The sequence below is a fragment of the Musca autumnalis genome, unplaced genomic scaffold, assembly GCF_047663935.1.
Source record: "Musca autumnalis isolate F117 unplaced genomic scaffold, ASM4766393v1 scaffold_1, whole genome shotgun sequence".
Classification (NCBI taxonomy): domain Eukaryota; kingdom Metazoa; phylum Arthropoda; class Insecta; order Diptera; family Muscidae; genus Musca; species Musca autumnalis.
Genome location: NW_027411644.1, coordinates 306,337,803 through 306,360,889, shown reverse-complemented (window position 1 = coordinate 306,360,889; position 23,087 = coordinate 306,337,803). Strand labels below are relative to the sequence as shown.

Below are 23,087 nucleotides of genomic sequence, written 5' to 3'. Positions count from 1 at the left end.
TAACAGAAGGCTTCTAGTGACTTCTGTTAAGTAACAGATGACCTCTGAGATCTTCTGTATAATAAAAGAAGACCTCTCAGGATTTCTGTATAATAACAGAAGGCCTCTGAAGATGTCCGTATAATAACAGAAGTCATCCGAGGTATTGTGCCAAGTTACAGAAGATCTTTGTCGACTTATGTTTAGTAACAGAAGACCTCTGAGGTCTGAAGTGTTCTTCTTAGTAACAGAAGGGCTCCGACTTCTGTACTTATGTATAATATCATAATAACAAACATACTTGGGTTGTAAAACCATTATTCCGAAGAGGTACATTTATACCATATTAAAGTTTATTTATGTACCTTCGTTTGCCTAAAGGCGAAGGATAAAACTGGGTGTTCCACAAGGTGATGTCGGCATGCATTTCAACTTCTATTTTTCCAAATTTCCTGCTCCTCGAGTGGATGAGTTTCCAAGAACACATTTCGGGTCACTTGTGCGTTTGAAGTTTCCCTCTCTGTTGTTCAACTTCTGTTTCGTATCTCTCATCTTCTATTCGGATATTTCTCAATGCTGAATAAATCCCTAAAATTCCCGCTTCAATGGGACACACAAATTTCTTTTTGTATGTGTATGTATATGTTTGTTTGTATATCTCAATATGTATAATAATTATTGCACATTAAATTTTTTATTTTATTACCAGTTTTTTTGTCTTCCCTTTGTTGTTGTAGAGCAATTAATCTCTTATAGGTTTAATAATGTTTGAATTCTTGAAAATATTTTCAATTTCTAAGTTCACATTTTTGTTTGTAAAATAGTTGTGGGTGAGTTTGTGTGTTTGTGTGGGTTTAGTAAGCAATTTAATAATATTTGTAACTGTATATTTTTGAATGAATGTTATTTTCTATGTTAGAGACTGAATGGTGAATGTTTTGGGAATTTTAAGTTTTGTTTTTGTTAATTTTATTACATTAAGGACATTGTGAATGGATAAAACTGTCTTCCCTATTGAAGGAAGGCAGGCTTCTTTAAAAATTATACAACAAAATATTATTGTATATGTATGTGTTAGTTTATATGTATGTAATTTACTAATATTTATAATTTTTGCAAATGTTGTTTGTTGTTGCTTTTGCTAGTTTTGTTGTTCACTATTAACCTAATGAATAAGTTCTCGAAAGAAGTTTTTCTCCTTCTTTATTTTTAATTTGTATAACCTAGGGCAAAAGTGTTTGTTTTTGGTATTATTTAACCGCGGAAATGATAAAGTGTTCCGTGTTCTACAACCTAATTTAGTTTTCTTTTTTACTTTGTATGGTAATGGTTTGCAAACCAAGACAACAGAGAGTGAGAGCGGGTGCCATGGAATTTTTACAACATTTTTATTTTAAGCGTTGTGTTACATTAGCCAAGGCCACAGCAAATGCCTGTAATGCCGAAAATGGATATTGAAAATCCAGTGTATAGGCATTACCATCAATACGTCCAAATTGCATGACCTTAAAAGGAGAGAGTGAGTTTAAGGAGGGATATTGTACGAATGTAGCGAGACCTACCTGTTTTCCTCTAAATTCAATTTGAAAATTCTTAGCCGATTCTTGGGTTACTCGTCCACCAAAATCCAATTGATATACCTGACTCATTTCGTTCCACATGGGTGCCTTATTGTGCATTACAAATTCACGACGGACGGGTGCAGGATTATTACAAGTTGAGGAGCCATTTGGTTCAATGCGACCACGTTTTAACTGGAAAACAAAGATATTATTAAATCACTTAAAACCACGCATATTATCCCGCTTGAAGACTCCTAAAAATCTTTAAAAAAATCCACGCCCATTGTACCTTCGGAGAACTCCTAAAAATCTTTAAAAAAAAAATCCACGCCCATTGTACCTTTGGAGAACTCCTAAAAATCTTTGTTGGGATTCTGCCCAACCCACTCGACGATATGGATGTCGATCTTATCGAACTCGATAAGTCCTTATCATCGCCGATACTACCATCTCTATCATCGAAAAACCCTCACTCTTCTTCTTGAAGTTTGAAGTGCGGATCGTCAGATCGAATCTTTTGTTAAAAACATATTTTTAATTGTTGATTTGAATAAATCATAAAGTGACCGACTGTGTCAACTAAGTTGAATTTGAATATCAATTTAAAGTGTGTGTTTTTCTATAATTTGCAATCAACAAAACGTAAGTATCGCCTGAATACTTGTTGTGTTGTTGTAGTTGCAAGTCGTCATATTGTTGTCCGTCTTTGTTCAACAATATACACTGCACCCCGGTTATCTACCTCTCTGCTTAACTGCCTTTCCCGTTTAATTGCCTCACAACTTAAATCCCCAAAGTTTTTTCATATAAATGAGTTCAAACTTTCCCGGTTAACTACTTTTCTATAAGTACCCAATTCGGATATTTGCCCGTCAAATATTTTCCCCAAAAGGAACATACAATAATACTTTTATCGGTTTATTACCCACGTTGGTGTATTTCTGAGATAATCAATTTCGATGTCTACCGGAATTGTGATGAAGATGTAAAGTTATATGTTATGCTCACTGATGACTAACTTTCTTATGGGTTAAACAATATAACTTATATATTTTTAGAATTGAAATGAACTATTCTACTATACACCGTTCAGTTTTTTGACAATTATGTTCCAATTGTTGTCATTTTTTGCAAGGTTGAGATGAGATTTTTATAACTACCCATATGAGGTAGCTATGCGGGATTTTCGTAACTGCCTTTCCCGCATAACTGCCTCATTTTTTTGGAATTTTATGAGAGGTAATTAACCGGGGTGAAGTGTATTTGGTTCATACTCTACTCAGTAGAATTTGAGCCCCTACAAGTCCTTTCGACGGTATTGGAACTTGTACATGGTCCTTCGAGTCCTAAAATAAAGAATCGGCTGATTTGCCAAAAAATTTTCCAAAAAAAAGCATAAAAATTGCTTAGAAATTGTCAAGAAAAAAAGTAGAATTTGTGTTTGCTTGTCTGTGTTCGTATTTGGCGGCTTTTGTTATTTGTTGCTGTGATTGACACACACAACAAACCAACACAGTCATTTCCAAAAAGAAAAAATCATTTGTTTGGTTTCAAACACTGAAATATATGTGCGTTTATTGGGTTTAACAATTTAAAAAAAAATAATAAAACATACATTAACACCATTAAAAGCATCACTCTCACTTTTTTTCATTTTTTCCATCATTTTATTTGCATTTTGCACATTTGTTTTCATTTGTTGTTTTCATTTATTTCCATTTGTCATTCACGACATAAACGAGTATTGCCATCTCTTTATTGTTGTGTTTGATCGATCTGTCAGTAGTCAATTGTTGCCATATCGACTACTGCTCATAAAGTGTGAATTGAAAATTTGTGTAGTTAGCGTAACGTAACGTAAGGTTGTATAACGTAACGTATAGAACGTAACACAAATTATTAAATTCGTAATAATAATAATAAAAAATAATAAATTGAATACAAAATAAATTTTAATTCAATAAAATATAATAAATTAATTAACAAACAAAATAAAAAATACAAATAATAAAAAATATTGAATATATTCTCATAAAAGTTTATAATTTAAACTATTTATTGAGAAAACGCATAAATTACCTTGCAAACACCTAAAATCATTACGAAATAATTACACTTTATTTATTTAAAAATAAATAAAGCGATAATTATAGTTTGACAAGCGTAATATAAATAATAACACTAATAAATACCATAATAAAATAAATAAATAAGTGCATAATTAATAATAAATATAATAAACACATTTCATAATAAATAAAATAATACAAAAATAAATTAATATTACTAAAAATGGATTCTATAGTTTGTGCTAGGTTCGAATACGAAACTGATAGCCTTATGAAAACGTGTGAGAAGGTGGGAAAGACTCCTGAAAATGATTTTTCGGTTTCTTTAATAGAAACCAAGTTAGATTCCCTAGATGAAGATTGGCACAATGTACGCAGTGCATTTGAAAGTGTCTATTTGGTAGAAGCAGAAGATGAAGAAGAAGAAAAGTATAAAAGGAAAGCTAGAAAACTGTTTGAGACAGTTAAAGATAAATATGAAATAACAAAAGCTAATTTAATGGAAATTATGAAGAAAAGAAAACTTGAAAGTCAAGGTAACACCGCTAGAGGCGATGCTACAAATCCATCATTGTTTCACAGCTCAGCTGTCTATCCTCCGAATACAACATTTGATATGTCGGAGATCTGCATTAAAGTGCCACCGTGTGACACTCAAGACTTCTACGGAAGTTATGAAGAATGGCCAACATTTAGAGATATGTTTACGGCCATATATGGTAATCATCCCAGACTTACGCCAGCGCAAAAACTTTACCATTTGCGGAACAAAACAAAGGGTGAAGCTGGGAGAATTGTTGATCGGTATCCATTGTCTGATCAGAATTTTTCTTTGGCATGGGAAGCATTGTCTGTACGATATGAGAATGTGAGAGTTCTCGTAGACAATCAATTAAAGATTTTATTCAATCTTTCGGCAGCAAAGGTTGAATCGAGTAGAGACATTAAAAGAATACAATCGACAGTTAGCGACTGTTTATCTATTTTGAAAGCCCACAATATTAAAGTGGATCAGTGGGACCCAATTTTGATATACTTATGTTCAACTAAGCTTCCAGTTGAAACATTGACCCTTTGGGAACAATCGCTCGAATCACATTCAGAGCTACCCAAATGGTCACAAATGGAAGAATTTCTAAAAAACAGACATCGAGTTCTAGAGCGAATAGATTGTCTTAGGAATGAAGCAGCTTCCACTTCCTTCAATAGTGGTTATCCAGCGCATCAAAATGCGCAATCGACATCATCCAATAGATGTGTCATGTGTAGTAGAAATCACATTTTAAAGAATTGTCCAAGATTTAATAGTTTGAATGTAAATCAGAGAATTGATTTTGTCAGAGAAAAGAGGTTGTGTAATAATTGTCTGACAAGCGGACATATCTCTCAAGAATGTGTTAGTGTACATAGGTGTATGTTTTGCAAGAAGAAGCACCACACTAAACTGCATTTAGCAAACAATGTGCAAGAGAGATTTACACAGCCAAGGACAGTAGCAAGAGATAATCAAACATCTTTCCGTTCGACAAATGGACGCCAAACAAATACTCTTGTTACTACAGATAGTGTTATTGAAGAAATGCCATGTTCGTCTAGTTCGGCAGCTCCACCTTCGAATGTGGAAACACATGTGTCAGTGAGCCATGATGACATTATGTTGCCAACAGCTCTAGTAAAAGTAAAATATTCTGGGGAAATATTTACAATTAGAGCACTTATTGACTCTGCGTCGAAGAGAACATTTATTACTCAGAAGATAGTTAAAAGAATTGGCATTAGAACTGAGAATGCAAGTTTCAAGATTAGCGGGCTGAGTGGAACAGTCGTAGCTAATACAAATAAAAAGTGTATTCTGACTTTGTGTTCAGAAATAAATGAGTCAGAATTCGAAACCGAAGCACTAATAGTAAAGAATTTAACTAGTCTACTTCCATCTCAGGCAATTCAAATAACTAACCTTGAAAGTATTAAAGATTTGAAGTTAGCAGACCCGGGTTTCATGATTTCAGCACAAATAGATATGCTAATCGGGAGCGATGTTATCCCATATATAATCTTAGAGGGAGTTAAAAAGAATATTTTGGGCAATATGATAGCTCAAAATTCTATATATGGGTGGTATATCTATGGACCAATACCGTCAAATGAAATTTGTTTAGCGTCCGTACAAGTAGAAAATAATACTGAGGATGACATAAGTTCATTATTAAAAAAGTTTTGGGAACAAGAAGAAATAAGTCAGGTTCCTATTTCAACAGAATCAGACGATTATTGTGAGGAATTTTACGCCAATACGACTTACCGTCGAGCAGACGGAAGATTCGTTGTAAAATTACCATTCAAAGATCAATTTCCACAAGAATTGCATTTAGATTCCTCCAGATTTAAAGCAAAGAAGCAATATGAACATATGGAAGTTAAGTTGCGGAAAAATATTGACCTTGAGAAATCTTATAATGATGTGTTGAATGAGTATTTGTCATTGGGACATATGAAACCCACAAGTTCCAAAGAAATCTGTAATGATGGAAAATATTTTTCGTATTACTTACCGCATCATGCTGTCTTTCGGCCAGAAAGTACTAGCACAAAAGTGAGAGTGGTGTTTAATGGATCGAGTAAGACAAAAAGCTCGTATTCATGAAATGATGTTTTACATACAGGGCCAATATTACAAAATGATTTAGTTGCTGTAATACTTAATTGGCGCTTGTATAAGTATGTGTTTAACGGTGACATTGAGAAAATGTACCGACAAATATTTGTTCATCCTTCTGATCGGCAATACCAGAGAATATTGTTTAGAAAAGATTGTCAAAGTGAAATTAAAGATTATGAATTGAGTACAGTAACATTTGGTATAAACTGTGCACCTTATTTGGCGATTCGCACATTGTTGCAATTGGCAGAAGAGTCAAAACAAAAAAATTCAATTGCAGCTAAAATAATAAGTAAAGAGATAAATGTTGATGATGTATTGACTGGAGGTCATACACTTGCCTCGGCTTTGGAGGCACAAAAACAATTAATGAGTACGTTGAGTTCGGCTGGATTTCCGTTGAAAAAGATTACGGCAAATCATCCGAGTCTGCTTTCAAATGTCCGATCAGAAGATTTATTGAATGGAGAATTTCTAAGAATCGAAGAAATGAGTTCAACAAAAACTTTAGGTATTCGTTGGAATGCCATTACGGACTCATTTTCTTATAGTATGCAGTCACTAGAGGTGACTAGCCCAATAACCAAAAGAAAAATCTTGTCAACAGTTTCAAAACTATTTGACCCAGCAGGGTGGTTAACGCCTATAATTATACAGGCAAAAATTTTGTTGCAAGACCTTTGGTTAGAAGGCATTAATTGGGATGACAAAGTTTCATCATCCACGTATATAAAATGGAAGAATTTTGTGGATCAATTTTCAAGTATTGATTCGATTCAAATCCCAAGATGGATTAATTATTGCCTAGAGGGCTCAGTTCAATTACATGGATTTTGTGATGCTTCTGAGAAAGCATATTGTGCCGCATTATACATTCGTACGAACACAGAAACAAATTCGTCAGTAAGATTGTTAATAGCGAAAAGTAAAGTTGCTCCGTTGAAGAAAGTAAGTTTACCAAGATTAGAGCTTTGTGGTGCCGTATTGCTCTCATCTTTGGTAAAATATGTCGTCTCTAAATTGAATGTAGACAATTATTCTGTTCATTTGTGGACAGATTCTACAATTGTATTGGCATGGTTGCAAAAACATCCATCCACTTGGAATACGTATGTTGCGAACAGAATCGCTATGATATTTCAAAATGTTGAAAATGCAACATGGAGACATGTGTCTACCAAATGCAATCCTGCAGATCTTGGAACTAGAGGTTCTAATACTGCAGATTTATCAAACTGTTCATTATGGTGGAATGGCCCAATGTGGCTACTAAGTCCTGGCAATAATTGGCCAGAAACTAATGTTGTTTTAAAAGATCCACCAGAAAAGAGAAACATTGAAGTACATTGTGCACCAATTGTAGAGGAAGATGGTTATAAAGAGATGATGACAAAATTTTCTTCTTACAATAAAACGTTGTGGATAGTTGGATATATGTATAGAATGAAAAATAAACGAAGAAAAGATGAGAATTCAGATTTAGAAAATAGAAAACTGCTATCTCATGATGAGTTGAATCATGCAAAAATGGTTCTTGTCCGAATGGCACAAAGGTTTCATTATCCCCAAGAATACAGTGATTTAGAAAATTCAAAACCAATATCACGACAAAGCCCACTGCGGGCATTAAATCCACTTTTAGACAAAAATGGAGTAATAAGAGTGAATGGGCGTCTAGCTAATGCTAACCTTTCATATGATGAGCGATTTCCAATAGTAATGCCCAATACTTCTCATCTATGTAACATATTTTTGGATTTCATCCATAAAACACTGATGCATGCAGATATGACACTTATGATGTCGACAGTTCAAAGACAGTTTTACATTCCTCGATTGAGAAGAACGGTGAAAAAGATAGTACATAATTGTGTGGTTTGTACGAGGTATAAGCATAATCTGAAATCCCAGATAATGGCAGCATTGCCGTTAGAAAGAACTTCCCTTTCGCTTCCATTTTCATATGTTGGAGTAGATTTTGCGGGACCTTTCCAGATAAAATCTGGTACTTTGAGGAATTCACCTTATCACAAAGCGTATGTATGTATATTCGTGTGTTTTGCAACTAAAGCAATCCATCTTGAAGCGTGCTCAGCACTATCTACCGAAGCATTTCTTGGGACATTTGCTAGATTTATTGGTAGAAGAGGGTTGCCAAAATGTTTAATGTCGGATAATGGAACCAATTTTGTAGGTGCCAATCGAGTTCTTATGAGGGAGTACCAAGAATTTCTCAAAAAGTCATGCAAAGAAATTTCGGAGAAGTATATTATTAATGGGTTTGAATGGAAGTTTATTCCCCCTAGCGCTCCACATATGGGAGGATTATGGGAAGCAGGAGTAAAAAGTTTTAAGTTGCATTTTAAAAAGGTGATGAAGGATAGAAAATTCACTTTTGAAGAGTTTTGTACAATATTGGTTAGGATAGAGAGCGTTTTAAACTCCAGACCCCTAACACCATTGTCAGAAGACCCAGAGGATTTGGAGGCGTTAACTCCAGCGCACTTTATAAGGGGAGGGCCACTTATATTTGCCCCGGAAATGCCATTAGAAGATTTATCTTTGATAAATCGGTGGGAAAAAGTAAAAGCTCTCCATCATACGTTTTGTAAGAGATGGAAAACTGAGTATATCCATCAACTGCACAAAAGGTACAAATGGCAACATCCCAAACGGAATATGGAAGAAAATGACTTGGTGTTGATCAAAGATGAACTACTGCCTCAAAATGACTGGAAAATGGGACGGGTGGTAAAAGTGCACGAAGGGCACGATGAGCAAGTAAGAGTAGTGGATGTAAAAACCGCAGCAGGTATAATTTCCCGTCCGATTGTGAAATTATGTGTACTTCCTGTCAGTAATTGTCAGTAGAAAAGTATATGTGTATGTGGATGAAAGTAATATGACTCTAACAAACATGCCTTGAGGGTACCACTTTGCTCTCGCCTGTTTTTTTTATACTTTCTTTGCAGTAATATCATTATGAACATGCGTCAGAGTGAGCAATGCATGGTCTGCCTTGGCATGCATAATATAAGGTTTTGCGCTGGCTTTAAGGCAATGACGGTGGAACAGAGAGAAGGTGTAGTACTTGCCCACAGGTATTGTATAAATTGCCTGGGTAAAAATCATTTTGTCCGCAACTGTCCATGGAGTGGAAGTTGCAGAATGTGTGGATCTCGACACAACACCATGCTCCATCGTTCAATGGAGACAACAATAATGGGAACCGGTAACAGAGGTGCTAACATGGCTGGCGGGTACATTTATGGGGCAAGAAGCCATCCCTATCACCATCAAAGAGCGTCGCAATTACAGCAGCAGCAACAACTACTTATTGGGCTGCAGACACAAACCCACACGAATGAACAACTGGCAAAACAGCATCAGCAACAAGCCAAGAAGCTCCAGCAAGAAGCTAAACAACATCAAGAAAAGGCAAAGCAATATCGTCGGAAGGCCAAACAACAAAAACAGCAAGAGACAGATCCACAGCATCAGTCAAATCAGCAACGGGTGAACGATGAGCAACAACCGCAAAAGGCAAACCAACAACAAGCTGAAAACCGGCAACAAGAGGCGAAACAACAAAACGCCAACCAAAATCAAAACGAGCGAAACCCAAACAAACAAATCGCTAACGAAGGGTCTAACAAAAATACGACCAATCAAAAGACGCCGGAGGATACAGCTGAAGAGTCGGACAGAATGGAAAGATTGCTAAATGTACTGGAGAAAATAGCATCCGCTCTTACAGTTGCACCAGTGCAAGGGGCCCGGCATGTTGGGATTCTGCCCAACCCACTCGACGATATGGATGTCGATCTTATCGAACTCGATAAGTCCTTATCATCGCCGATACTACCATCTCTATCATCGAAAAACCCTCACTCTTCTTCTTGAAGTTTGAAGTGCGGATCGTCAGATCGAATCTTTTGTTAAAAACATATTTTTAATTGTTGATTTGAATAAATCATAAAGTGACCGACTGTGTCAACTAAGTTGAATTTGAATATCAATTTAAAGTGTGTGTTTTTCTATAATTTGCAATCAACAAAACGTAAGTATCGCCTGAATACTTGTTGTGTTGTTGTAGTTGCAAGTCGTCATATTGTTGTCCGTCTTTGTTCAACAATATATTTGGTTCATACTCTACTCAGTAGAATTTGAGCCCCTACAAGTCCTTTCGACGGTATTGGAACTTGTACAATCTTAAAAAAAAAAAATCCACGCCCACTGTACCTTTGGAGAACTCCTAAAAATCTTTAAAAAAAATCCACGCCCACTGTACCTTTGGAGAACTCCTAAAAATCTTTAAAAAAATCCACGCCCATTGTACCTTTGGAGAACTCCTAAAAATCTTTAAAAAAAATCCACGCCCATTGTACCTTTGGAGAACTCCTAAAAATCTTTAAAAAATCCACGCCCATTGTACCTTTGGAGAACTCTTAAAAATCTTTAAAAAATCCACGCCCATTGTACCTTTGGAGAACTCCTAAAAATCTTTAAAAAATCCACGCCCATTGTACCTTTGGAGAACTCCTAAAAATCTTTAAAAAATCCACGCCCATTGTACCTTTGGAGAACTCCTAAAAATCTTTAAAAAATCCACGCCCATTGTACCTTTGGAGAACTCCTAAAAATCTTTAAAAAATCCACGCCCATTGTACCTTTGGAGAACTCCTAAAAATCTTTAAAAAATCCACGCCCATTGTACCTTTGGAGAACTCCTAAAAATCTTTAAAAAATCCACGCCCATTGTACCTTTGGAGAACTCCTAAAAATCTTTAAAAAATCCACGCCCATTGTACCTTTGGAGAACTCCTAAAAATCTTTAAAAAATCCACGCCCATTGTACCTTTGGAGAACTCCTAAAAATCTTTAAAAAATCCACGCCCATTGTACCTTTGGAGAACTCCTAAAAATCTTTAAAAAATCCACGCCCATTGTACCTTTGGAGAACTCCTAAAAATCTTTAAAAAATCCACGCCCATTGTACCTTTGGAGAACTCCTAAAAATCTTTAAAAAATCCACGCCCATTGTACCTTTGGAGAACTCCTAAAAATCTTTAAAAAATCCACGCCCATTGTACCTTTGGAGAACTCCTAAAAATCTTTAAAAAATCCACGCCCATTGTACCTTTGGAGAACTCCTAAAAATCTTTAAAAAATCCACGCCCATTGTACCTTTGGAGAACTCCTAAAAATCTTTAAAAAATCCACGCCCATTGTACCTTTGGAGAACTCCTAAAAATCTTTAAAAAATCCACGCCCATTGTACCTTTGGAGAACTCCTAAAAATCTTTAAAAAATCCACGCCCATTGTACCTTTGGAGAACTCCTAAAAATCTTTAAAAAATCCACGCCCATTGTACCTTTGGAGAACTCCTAAAAATCTTTAAAAAATCCACGCCCATTGTACCTTTGGAGAACTCCTAAAAATCTTTAAAAAATCCACGCCCATTGTACCTTTGGAGAACTCCTAAAAATCTTTAAAAAATCCACGCCCATTGTACCTTTGGAGAACTCCTAAAAATCTTTAAAAAATCCACGCCCATTGTACCTTTGGAGAACTCCTAAAAATCTTTAAAAAATCCACGCCCATTGTACCTTTGGAGAACTCCTAAAAATCTTTAAAAAATCCACGCCCATTGTACCTTTGGAGAACTCCTAAAAATCTTTAAAAAATCCACGCCCATTGTACCTTTGGAGAACTCCTAAAAATCTTTAAAAAATCCACGCCCATTGTACCTTTGGAGAACTCCTAAAAATCTTTTAAAAATCCACGCCCATTGTACCTTTGGAGAACTCCTAAAAATCTTTAAAAAATCCACGCCCATTGTACCTTTGGAGAACTCCTAAAAATCTTTAAAAAATCCACGCCCATTGTACCTTTGGAGAACTCCTAAAAATCTTTAAAAAATCCACGCCCATTGTACCTTTGGAGAACTCCTAAAAATCTTTAAAAAATCCACGCCCATTGTACCTTAGGAGAACTCCTAAAAATCTTTAAAAAATCCACGCCCATTGTACCTTTGGAGAACTCCTAAAAATCTTTAAAAAATCCACGCCCATTGTACCTTTGGAGAACTCCTAAAAATCTTTAAAAAATCCACGCCCATTGTACCTTTGGAGAACTCCTAAAAATCTTTAAAAAATCCACGCCCATTGTACCTTTGGAGAACTCCTAAAAATCTTTAAAAAATCCACGCCCATTGTACCTTTGGAGAACTCGTAAAAATCTTTAAAAAATCCACGCCCATTGTACCTTTGGAGAACTCCTAAAAATCTTTAAAAAATCCACGCCCATTGTACCTTTGGAGAACTCCTAAAAATCTTTAAAAAATCCACGCCCATTGTACCTTTGGAGAACTCCTAAAAATCTTTAAAAAATCCACGCCCATTAGTACTTTGGAGAACTCCTAAAAATCTTTAAAAAATCCACGCCCATTGTACCTTTGGAGAACTCGTAAAAATCTTTAAAAAATCCACGCCCATTGTACCTTTGAAGAACTCGTAAAAATCTTTAAAAAATCCACGCCCATTGTACCTTTGGAGAACTCCTAAAAATCTTTAAAAAATCCACGCCCACTGTACCTTTGGAGAACTCGTAAAAATCTTTAAAAAATCCACGCCCATTGTACCTTTGGAGAACTCCTAAAAATCTTTAAAAAATCCACGCCCACTGTACCTTTGGAGAACTCGTAAAAATCTTTAAAAAATCCACGCCCATTGTACCTTTGGAGAACTCCTAAAAATCTTTAAAAAATCCACGCCCATTGTACCTTTGGAGAACTCCTAAAAATCTTTAAAAAATCCACGCCCATTGTACCTTTGGAGAACTCCTAAAAATCTTTAAAAAATCCACGCCCATTGTACCTTTGGAGAACTCGTAAAAATCTTTAAAAAATCCACGCCCATTGTACCTTTGGAGAACTCGTAAAAATCTTTAAAAAATCCACGCCCATTGTACCTTTGGAGAACTCCTAAAAATCTTTAAAAAATCCACGCCCATTGTCCCTTTTGAGAACTCGTAAAAATCTTTAAAAAATCCACGCCCATTGTACCTTTGGAGAACTCCTAAAAATCTTTAAAAAATCCACGCCCATTGTACCTTTGGAGAACTCCTAAAAATCTTTAAAAAATCCACGCCCATTGTCCCTTTTGAGAACTCGTAAAAATCTTTAAAAAATCCACGCCCATTGTACCTTTGGAGAACTCCTAAAAATCTTTAAAAAATCCACGCCCATTGTACCTTTGGAGAACTCCTAAAAATCTTTAAAAAATCCACGCCCATTGTCCCTTTTGAGAACTCGTAAAAATCTTTAAAAAATCCACGCCCATTGTACCTTTGGAGAACTCCTAAAAATCTTTAAAAAATCCACGCCCATTGTACCTTTGGAGAACTCCTAAAAATCTTTAAAAAATCCACGCCCATTGTACCTTTGGAGAACTCCTAAAAATCTTTAAAAAATCCACGCCCATTGTACCTTTGGAGAACTCCTAAAAATCTTTAAAAAATCCACGCCCATTGTACCTTTGGAGAACTCCTAAAAATCTTTAAAAAATCCACGCCCATTGTACCTTTGGAGAACTCCTAAAAATCTTTAAAAAATCCACGCCCATTGTACCTTTGGAGAACTCCTAAAAATCTTTAAAAAATCCACGCCCATTGTACCTTTGGAGAACTCGTAAAAATCTTTAAAAAATCCACGCCCATTGTACCTTTGGAGAACTCGTAAAAATCTTTAAAAAATCCACGCCCATTGTACCTTTGAAGAACTCGTAAAAATCTTTAAAAAATCCACGCCCATTGTACCTTTGGAGAACTCCTAAAAATCTTTAAAAAATCCACGCCCATTGTACCTTTGGAGAACTCCTAAAAATCTTTAAAAAATCCACGCCCACTGTACCTTTGGAGAACTCGTAAAAATCTTTAAAAAATCCACGCCCATTGTACCTTTGGAGAACTCCTAAAAATCTTTAAAAAATCCACGCCCACTGTACCTTTGGAGAACTCGTAAAAATCTTTAAAAAATCCACGCCCATTGTACCTTTGGAGAACTCCTAAAAATCTTTAAAAAATCCACGCCCATTGTACCTTTGGAGAACTCGTAAAAATCTTTAAAAAATCCACGCCCATTGTACCTTTGGAGAACTCGTAAAAATCTTTAAAAAATCCACGCCCATTGTACCTTTGGAGAACTCGTAAAAATCTTTAAAAAATCCACGCCCATTGTACCTTTGGAGAACTCGTAAAAATCTTTAAAAAATCCACGCCCATTGTACCTTTGGAGAACTCCTAAAAATCTTTAAAAAATCCACGCCCATTGTCCCTTTTGAGAACTCGTAAAAATCTTTAAAAAATCCACGCCCATTGTACCTTTGGAGAACTCCTAAAAATCTTTAAAAAATCCACGCCCACTGTACCTTTGGAGAACTCGTAAAAATCTTTAAAAAATCCACGCCCATTGTACCTTTGGAGAACTCCTAAAAATCTTTAAAAAATCCACGCCCATTGTACCTTTGGAGAACTCCTAAAAATCTTTAAAAAATCCACGCCCATTGTACCTTTGGAGAACTCCTAAAAATCTTTAAAAAATCCACGCCCATTGTACCTTTGGAGAACTCCTAAAAATCTTTAAAAAATCCACGCCCATTGTACGTTTGGAGAACTCCTAAAAATCTTTAAAAAATCCACGCCCATTGTACCTTTGGAGAACTCGTAAAAATCTTTAAAAAATCCACGCCCATTGTACCTTTGGAGAACTCGTAAAAATCTTTAAAAAATCCACGCCCATTTTACCTTTGGAGAACTCGTAAAAATCTTTAAAAAATCCACGCCCATTTTACCTTTGGAGAACTCGTAAAAATCTTTAAAAAATCCACGCCCATTTTACCTTTGGAGAACTCGTAAAAATCTTTAAAAAATCCACGCCCATTGTACCTTTGGAGAACTCGTAAAAATCTTTAAAAAATCCACGCCCATTGTACCTTTGGAGAACTCCTAAAAATCTTTAAAAAATCCACGCCCATTGTACCTTTGGAGAACTCCTAAAAATCTTTAAAAAATCCACGCCCATTGTACCTTTGGAGAACTCCTAAAAATCTTTAAAAAATCCACGCCCACTGTACCTTTGGAGAACTCGTAAAAATCTTTAAAAAATCCACGCCCATTGTACCTTTGGAGAACTCCTAAAAATCTTTAAAAAATCCACGCCCACTGTACCTTTGGAGAACTCGTAAAAATCTTTAAAAAATCCACGCCCATTGTACCTTTGGAGAACTCCTAAAAATCTTTAAAAAATCCACGCCCATTGTACCTTTGGAGAACTCGTAAAAATCTTTAAAAAATCCACGCCCATTGTACCTTTGGAGAACTCGTAAAAATCTTTAAAAAATCCACGCCCATTGTCCCTTTTGAGAACTCGTAAAAATCTTTAAAAAATCCACGCCCATTGTACCTTTGGAGAACTCCTAAAAATCTTTAAAAAATCCACGCCCATTGTCCCTTTTGAGAACTCGTAAAAATCTTTAAAAAATCCACGCCCATTGTACCTTTGGAGAACTCGTAAAAATCTTTAAAAAATCCACGCCCATTGTACCTTTGGAGAACTCGTAAAAATCTTTAAAAAATCCACGCCCATTGTACCTTTGGAGAACTCGTAAAAATCTTTAAAAAATCCACGCCCATTGTCCCTTTTGAGAACTCGTAAAAATCTTTAAAAAATCCACGCCCATTGTACCTTTGGAGAACTCCTAAAAATCTTTAAAAAATCCACGCCCACTGTACCTTTGGAGAACTCGTAAAAATCTTTAAAAAATCCACGCCCATTGTACCTTTGGAGAACTCGTAAAAATCTTTAAAAAATCCACGCCCATTTTACCTTAAGAGAACTCGTAAAAATCTTTAAAAAATCCACGCCCATTGTACCTTTGGAGAACTCGTAAAAATCTTTAAAAAATCCACGCCCATTGTACCTTTGGAGAACTCCTAAAAATCTTTAAAAAATCCACGCCCATTGTACCTTTGGAGAACTCCTAAAAATCTTTAAAAAATCCACGCCCACTGTACCTTTGGAGAACTCGTAAAAATCTTTAAAAAATCCACGCCCATTGTACCTTTGGAGAACTCCTAAAAATCTTTAAAAAATCCACGCCCACTGTACCTTTGGAGAACTCGTAAAAATCTTTAAAAAATCCACGCCCATTGTACCTTTGGAGAACTCCTAAAAATCTTTAAAAAATCCACGCCCATTGTACCTTTGGAGAACTCGTAAAAATCTTTAAAAAATCCACGCCCATTGTACCTTTGGAGAACTCGTAAAAATCTTTAAAAAATCCACGCCCATTGTCCCTTTTGAGAACTCGTAAAAATCTTTAAAAAATCCACGCCCATTGTACCTTTGGAGAACTCCTAAAAATCTTTAAAAAATCCACGCCCATTGTCCCTTTGGAGAACTCGTAAAAATCTTTAAAAAATCCACGCCCATTGTACCTTTGGAGAACTCGTAAAAATCTTTAAAAAATCCACGCCCATTGTACCTTTGGAGAACTCGTAAAAATCTTTAAAAAATCCACGCCCATTGTACCTTTGGAGAACTCGTAAAAATCTTTAAAAAATCCACGCCCATTGTCCCTTTTGAGAACTCGTAAAAATCTTTAAAAAATCCACGCCCATTGTACCTTTGGAGAACTCCTAAAAATCTTTAAAAAATCCACGCCCACTGTACCTTTGGAGAACTCGTAAAAATCTTTAAAAAATCCACGCCCATTGTACCTTTGGAGAACTCCTAAAAATCTTTAAAAAATCCACGCCCATTGTACCTTTGGAGAACTCGTAAAAATCTTTAAAAAATCCACGCCCATTGTACCTTTGGAGAACTCGTAAAAATCTTTAAAAAATCCACGCCCATTGTACCTTTGGAGAACTCGTAAAAATCTTTAAAAAATCCACGCCCATTGTACCTTTGGAGAACTCGTAAAAATCTTTAAAAAATCCACGCCCATTGTACCTTTGGAGAACTCCTAAAAATCTTTAAAAAATCCACGCCCATTGTACCTTTGGAGAACTCGTAAAAATCTTTAAAAAATCCACGCCCATTGTACCTTTGGAGAACTCCTAAAATCTTTAAAAAATCCACGCCCACTGTACCTTTGGAGAACTCGTAAAAATCTTTAAAAATCCACGCCCATTGTACCTTTGGAGAACTCCTAAAAATCTTTAAAAAATCCACGCCCATTGTACCTTTGGAGAACTCCTAAAAATCTTTAAAAAATCCACGCCCATTGTACCTTTGGAGAACTCGTAAAAATCTTTAAAAAATCCACGCCCATTGTACCTTTGGAGAACTCGTAAAAATCTTTAAAAAATCCACGCCCATTGTACCTTTGGAGAACTCGTAAAAATCTTTAAAAAATCCACGCCCATTGTACCTTTGGAGAACTCGTAAAAATCTTTAAAAAATCCACGCCCATTGTCCCTTTTGAGAACTCGTAAAAATCTTTAAAAAATCCACGCCCATTGTACCTTTGGAGAACTCCTAAAAATCTTTAAAAAATCCACGCCCACTGTACCTTTGGAGAACTCGTAAAAATCTTTAAAAAATCCACGCCCATTGTACCTTTGGAGAACTCCTAAAAATCTTTAAAAAATCCACGCCCATTGTACCTTTGGAGAACTCGTAAAAATCTTTAAAAAATCCACGCCCATTGTACCTTTGGAGAACTCGTAAAAATCTTTAAAAAATCCACGCCCATTGTACCTTTGGAGAACTCGTAAAAATCTTTAAAAAATCCACGCCCATTGTACCTTTGGAGAACTCGTAAAAATCTTTAAAAAATCCACGCCCATTGTACCTTTGGAGAACTCCTAAAAATCTTTAAAAAATCCACGCCCATTGTACCTTTGGAGAACTCGTAAAAATCTTTAAAAAATCCACGCCCATTGTACCTTTGGAGAACTCCTAAAAATCTTTAAAAAATCCACGCCCACTGTACCTTTGGAGAACTCGTAAAAATCTTTAAAAATCCACGCCCATTGTACCTTTGGAGAACTCCTAAAAATCTTTAAAAAATCCACGCCCATTGTACCTTTGGAGAACTCCTAAAAATCTTTAAAAAATCCACGCCCATTGTACCTTTGGAGAACTCGTAAAAATCTTTAAAAAATCCACGCCCATTGTACCTTTGGAGAACTCGTAAAAATCTTTAAAAAATCCACGCCCATTGTACCTTTGGAGAACTCGTAAAAATCTTTAAAAAATCCACGCCCATTGTACCTTTGGAGAACTCGTAAAAATCTTTAAAAAATCCACGCCCATTGTACCTTTGGAGAACTCCTAAAAATCTTTAAAAAATCCACGCCCATTGTCCCTTTTGAGAACTCGTAAAAATCTTTAAAAAATCCACGCCCATTGTACCTTTGGAGAACTCCTAAAAATCTTTAAAAAATCCACGCCCACTGTACCTTTGGAGAACTCGTAAAAATCTTTAAAAAATCCACGCCCATTGTACCTTTGGAGAACTCCTAAAAATCTTTAAAAAATCCATGCCCATTGTACCTTTGGAGAACTCCTAAAAATCTTTAAAAAATCCACGCCCACTGTACCTTTGGAGAACTCGTAAAAATCTTTAAAAAATCCACGCCCATTGTACCTTTGGAGAACTCCTAAAAATCTTTAAAAAATCCATGCCCATTGTACCTTTGGAGAACTCCTAAAAATCTTTAAAAAATCCACGCCCATTGTACCTTTGGAGAACTCGTAAAAATCTTTAAAAAATCCACGCCCATTGTACCTTTGGAGAACTCCTAAAAATCTTTAAAAAATCCACGCCCATTGTACCTTTGGAGAACTCGTAAAAATCTTTAAAAAAATCCACGCCCATTGTACCTTTGGAGAACTCCTAAAAATCTTTAAAAAATCCACGCCCATTGTACCTTTGGAGAACTCGTAAAAATCTTTAAAAAATCCACGCCCATTGTACCTTTGGAGAACTCCTAAAAATCTTTAAAAAATCCACGCCTATTGTCCCTTTGGAGAACTCCTAAAAATCTTTAAAAAATCCACGCCCATTGTACCTTTGGAGAACTCCTAAAACTCTTTAAAGAAAGAAATCCATGCCTTTTGGTAGTTTTAGATGCCTTACCTTTTGCCGCAGTTGAGCCTTTTGAAAGGTTTCCAAATCCCGATATTGTTTACTACAGCCATTACCATTGGTATTTTCTTCACCCGAAGCATTGGCCCCGTTTGCCTCATCATCGGAACTATCGATGATATTTTGTTTTTTCCTCTGGCGTCTATTCAAAAGCGGGGAATTCAAAATATTCCGTATGGGCGAACTACTCTGGTAACGTTTATTCTTTTTACTAGCAGCCGGTGAGGCTGGAGAACTACGCGGCAGGCGATGTGGTGTTGCAGGTGGTGTCAAATGTTCATCCAAATCTCTTAATCTACTGATAATATTCTCTAAAGTGGTAAGGGCCTGAAAGAGAGAGAGAGAGTTAGGAATAAATTTCTTTAATTTTGTTGTTAATTGCTCTCCTACTCACCTGAGTATGTAATGAAACTGAAGCTCTAGATTCTACAGGCGTTGCTTCGATGGTATCACTATTTCTATTTTGTTGTTCCGAAGAAGTTGATCTTTGGGGATCTGAAGTAGCAGCAGCTTGTTTGCTATCCACACCATTTGAGGCCGCCTGCTGCTTGGCATCTTTACGCCTCCAGCGACCTTCGGTCAATTGTTTAACTAAACTGAAACCATTCTCATTTTTCCGCGCCAATGTCGGTGAGGATGTATCTCCGCTGTTTCGATTACCAAAACGATGTTTGCGTGTAAACAATGGACTATCGGTAAAACTGGTAATAACATCTATCCGCCGCTTGGGCACACTTTCACTCAGAGGTTTATGGCATTGATTTTCTTGATCTTTGGACGGTTCACGACTTGCGGGTATATCGATATCAGCTGTGATAATGTCATCGCCATCATCATCCAGACTGCTAATTATTGCACTTTTAAATGTTTTTGTCGGTTCTGTGGCCGGACAATGTTTACACTCTTCCCTACCATTGGCATTGCCAGCAACGCCGCCCCCATTGGTTGACGCAGCACAAGAGGAAGATGTGGATTTCTTTTTAGAGGCACCAACTGCTAGAGTTTCTTCGTGTAACTTTTCCAATTGTTTACTATTCAGCTTTGCCTGAGTCGAAAGTAAATCACAGGAATCCAAACTTTTCGATTTTCCAGTCATAACTAGGCGGGGTTTGCTGGAGTCCTGAAAAAGGTTTGAAGGGAGATTTTTAAGAATTTTGAATTGATAACATCACCTCTGAGGACCTCTGCATATTAACAGAAGCCCTACGAGGACTTTTGGATAGTAAAAGAAGGCATCTGATGACTTATATAGAGAAACCGAAGGCCTCTAAAGGCCTCTGAGGACTTCTGTAAGGTAACAGAAGGCCTCAGAGAACTTCTGTATAGTAACAGAAGAACTCTGAGGACCTCTGTATAGTAACATAAGGACTCTTAAGACTTCTGTATAATAGCAGATGGCTTCTGTCTAATAACAGACTTGTGTATAGCAACAGAAGGCCTCTGAGAACTTCTGTATAGTAACAGAAGGTCTCTGAGAACTGCTGTATAGTAACAGAAGGCCTCTGAGAACTTCTGTATAGTAACCGAAGGCCTCTGAGGACTTATGTATACTGTTTAGTAATAGAAGTCCTCTGAGGACTTCTTTATAGTAACAGAAGGCATCTGAGAACTTCTGTTTAGTAACAGAAGGCCTCTGAGGACTTCTGTATAGTAACACAAGGCCCCTGAGGACTTCTGTATATTAACACAAGGACTATCAGGACTTCTGTATAATAACAGAAGGCCTCTGAGGACTAACAAAAGGCCTCTGAGGACTTCTTTATAGTAACAGAAGGCCTCTGAGGACTTCTGTATAGTAACATAGGGCCTCTGGGGACTTCTGTATATTAACACAAGGACTCTCAGGACTTCTGTATAATAACAGAAGGCCTCTGAGGACTTCTGTATAGTACAGAAGGCATATGTGGACTACTGTATAGTAACAGAAGGTCTCTGAGGGCCTCTGTATAGTAACATAAGGACTCTCAAGACTTCAGTATAATAGCAGCTGGCTTCTAAGGTCATCTGTCTAATAACAGAAGGCCTCTTAGGACTTGTGTATATTAACAGAAGGCCTCTGAGGACTACTGTTTAGTAACAGAAGGCCTCTGAGGACTTCTGTATAGTAACAGAAGGCCTGTGAGGAATGCTGTATAGTAACACAAGGCCTCTGAGGACTTCTATATAGTAACACAAGGCCTCTAAGGACTTCTGTATAGTAACAGAATGCCTCTGAGGACTTCTGTATAATAACAGAAGGCCTCTGAGGAATTCTGTATGGTAACAGAATGCCTCTGAGGTCTTCTGTATAGTAACATAAGCCCTCTGAGGACTTCTGTATAATAACAGAAGGCCTCTGAGGAATTCTATAACAGTAGGCCTCTGAGGACTACTTTATAGTAACAGAAGGCCTCTGAGGACTTCTGTATAGTAACAAAAGGCCTCTGAGGTCTTCTGTATAGTAACTGAAAACCTTTGAGGACTCCTGTATAGTAACAGAAGGCCTCTAAGGACTTCTGTATACTAACAGAATGCCTCTGAGGACTTCTGTATAATAACAGAAGGCCTCTGAGGAAATCTGTATGGTAACAGAATGCCTCTGAGGTCTTCTGTATAGTAACATAAGCCCTCTGAGGACTTCTGTATAGTAACAGAATGCCTCTGAGGACTTCTGTATAGTAACAGAAGGCCTTTGAGGGCTTCTGTATAATAACGGAAGGCCTCTGAGGACTTCTGTATAGTACAGAAGTCCTCTGAAGACTTCTGTATAGTAACAGAAGGCCTCTGAGGACTTCTTTAGAGTAACAGATGGCCTCTGAGGACTTCTTTAGAGTAACAGAAGGCCTCTGATTACTTCTTTATAGTAACAGAAGGCCTCTGAGGACTTCTTTAGAGTAACAGAAGGCCTCTGAGGACTTCTTTATAGTAACAGAAGGCGTCTGAAGACTTATGTATATTAACAGAAGGCCTCGGAGGACTTCTTTTTAGAAACAGAAGACCTCCGAGGACTTCTGTCTAATAGCAGAAGGCCTCTGAGGCCTTTTCTTATAGTAACACTATGCCTCTGAGGACTTCTGTATAGTAACAGAATGCCTCTGAGGACTTTTGTAAAGTAACAGAATGCCTCTGAGGACTTACCTATAGTAACAGAACGTCTCTGAGGACTTCTGTATAGTAACATAATGTCTCTGAGTACTTCTGTATAGTAACAGAAGGCCTCTGAGGACTTCTGTATTATAACAGAATGCCTCTGAGGACTTCTGTATAGTAATAGTAGGCCTCTGAGGACTTCTGTATAGTAACAAAAGGCCTATGAGGACTTCTGTATAGTAACAAGAGGCCTATGAGGACTTATCTATAGTAACAGAACGCCTCTGAGGACTTTTGTATAGTAACAGAATGTCTCTGAGTACTTCTGTATAGTAACAGAAGGCCTCTGAGGACTTCTGTATTATAACAGAATGCCTCTGAGGTCTTCTGTATAGTAACAGAAGCCCTCTGAGGACTTCTGTATAGTAACAGAATGCCTCTGAGGACTTCTGTATAGTAACAGAAGGCCTTTGAGGGCTTCTGTATAATAACGGAAGGCCTCTGAGGACTTCTGTATAGTAACACGAGGACTCTCAGGACTTCTGTATAGTAACATAAGGTCTTTGAGGACCTGTGTATAGCAACAGAAGG

The 23,087-nt window shown here is 36.8% G+C and overlaps 2 protein-coding genes across 3 annotated transcripts in view; one reads left to right on the top strand and one right to left on the bottom strand.

Annotated features, from left to right (window-relative positions):
* Positions 1 to 924: 924 nt before the first annotated feature.
* Tusp (WD40 superfamily protein Tusp) overlaps positions 925 to 23,087 on the bottom strand; it is a 134,735-nt gene continuing 112,572 nt past the window's right edge. For both annotated transcript variants that reach the window (XM_073962070.1, XM_073962071.1), the window contains 4 exons: positions 19,822 to 20,547; positions 19,419 to 19,754; positions 1,542 to 1,733; positions 925 to 1,484 (listed from right to left, as the gene is read on the bottom strand). In XM_073962070.1, coding sequence (XP_073818171.1) covers positions 1,368 to 1,484; positions 1,542 to 1,733; positions 19,419 to 19,754; positions 19,822 to 20,547 — 1,371 coding nt within the window. In that variant the 3' untranslated portion in view covers positions 925 to 1,367. The remainder of the gene's footprint in view (positions 1,485 to 1,541; positions 1,734 to 19,418; positions 19,755 to 19,821; positions 20,548 to 23,087) is intronic.
* On the top strand, positions 2,049 to 10,251 carry LOC141389883 (uncharacterized). Its single transcript, XM_073962074.1, has 2 exons — positions 2,049 to 2,183; positions 9,242 to 10,251. The coding sequence occupies exon 2, from the start codon at positions 9,252 to 9,254 to the stop codon at positions 10,170 to 10,172; it is 921 nt and encodes a 306-aa protein (XP_073818175.1). The 5' UTR covers positions 2,049 to 2,183; positions 9,242 to 9,251; the 3' UTR covers positions 10,173 to 10,251.

Bases quoted from the DNA above. Each gene is read 5' to 3' on its own strand.
- LOC141389883 (XM_073962074.1), top strand. From the start codon at position 9,252: ATGAACATGCGTCAGAGTGAGCAATGCATGGTCTGCCTTGGCATGCAT.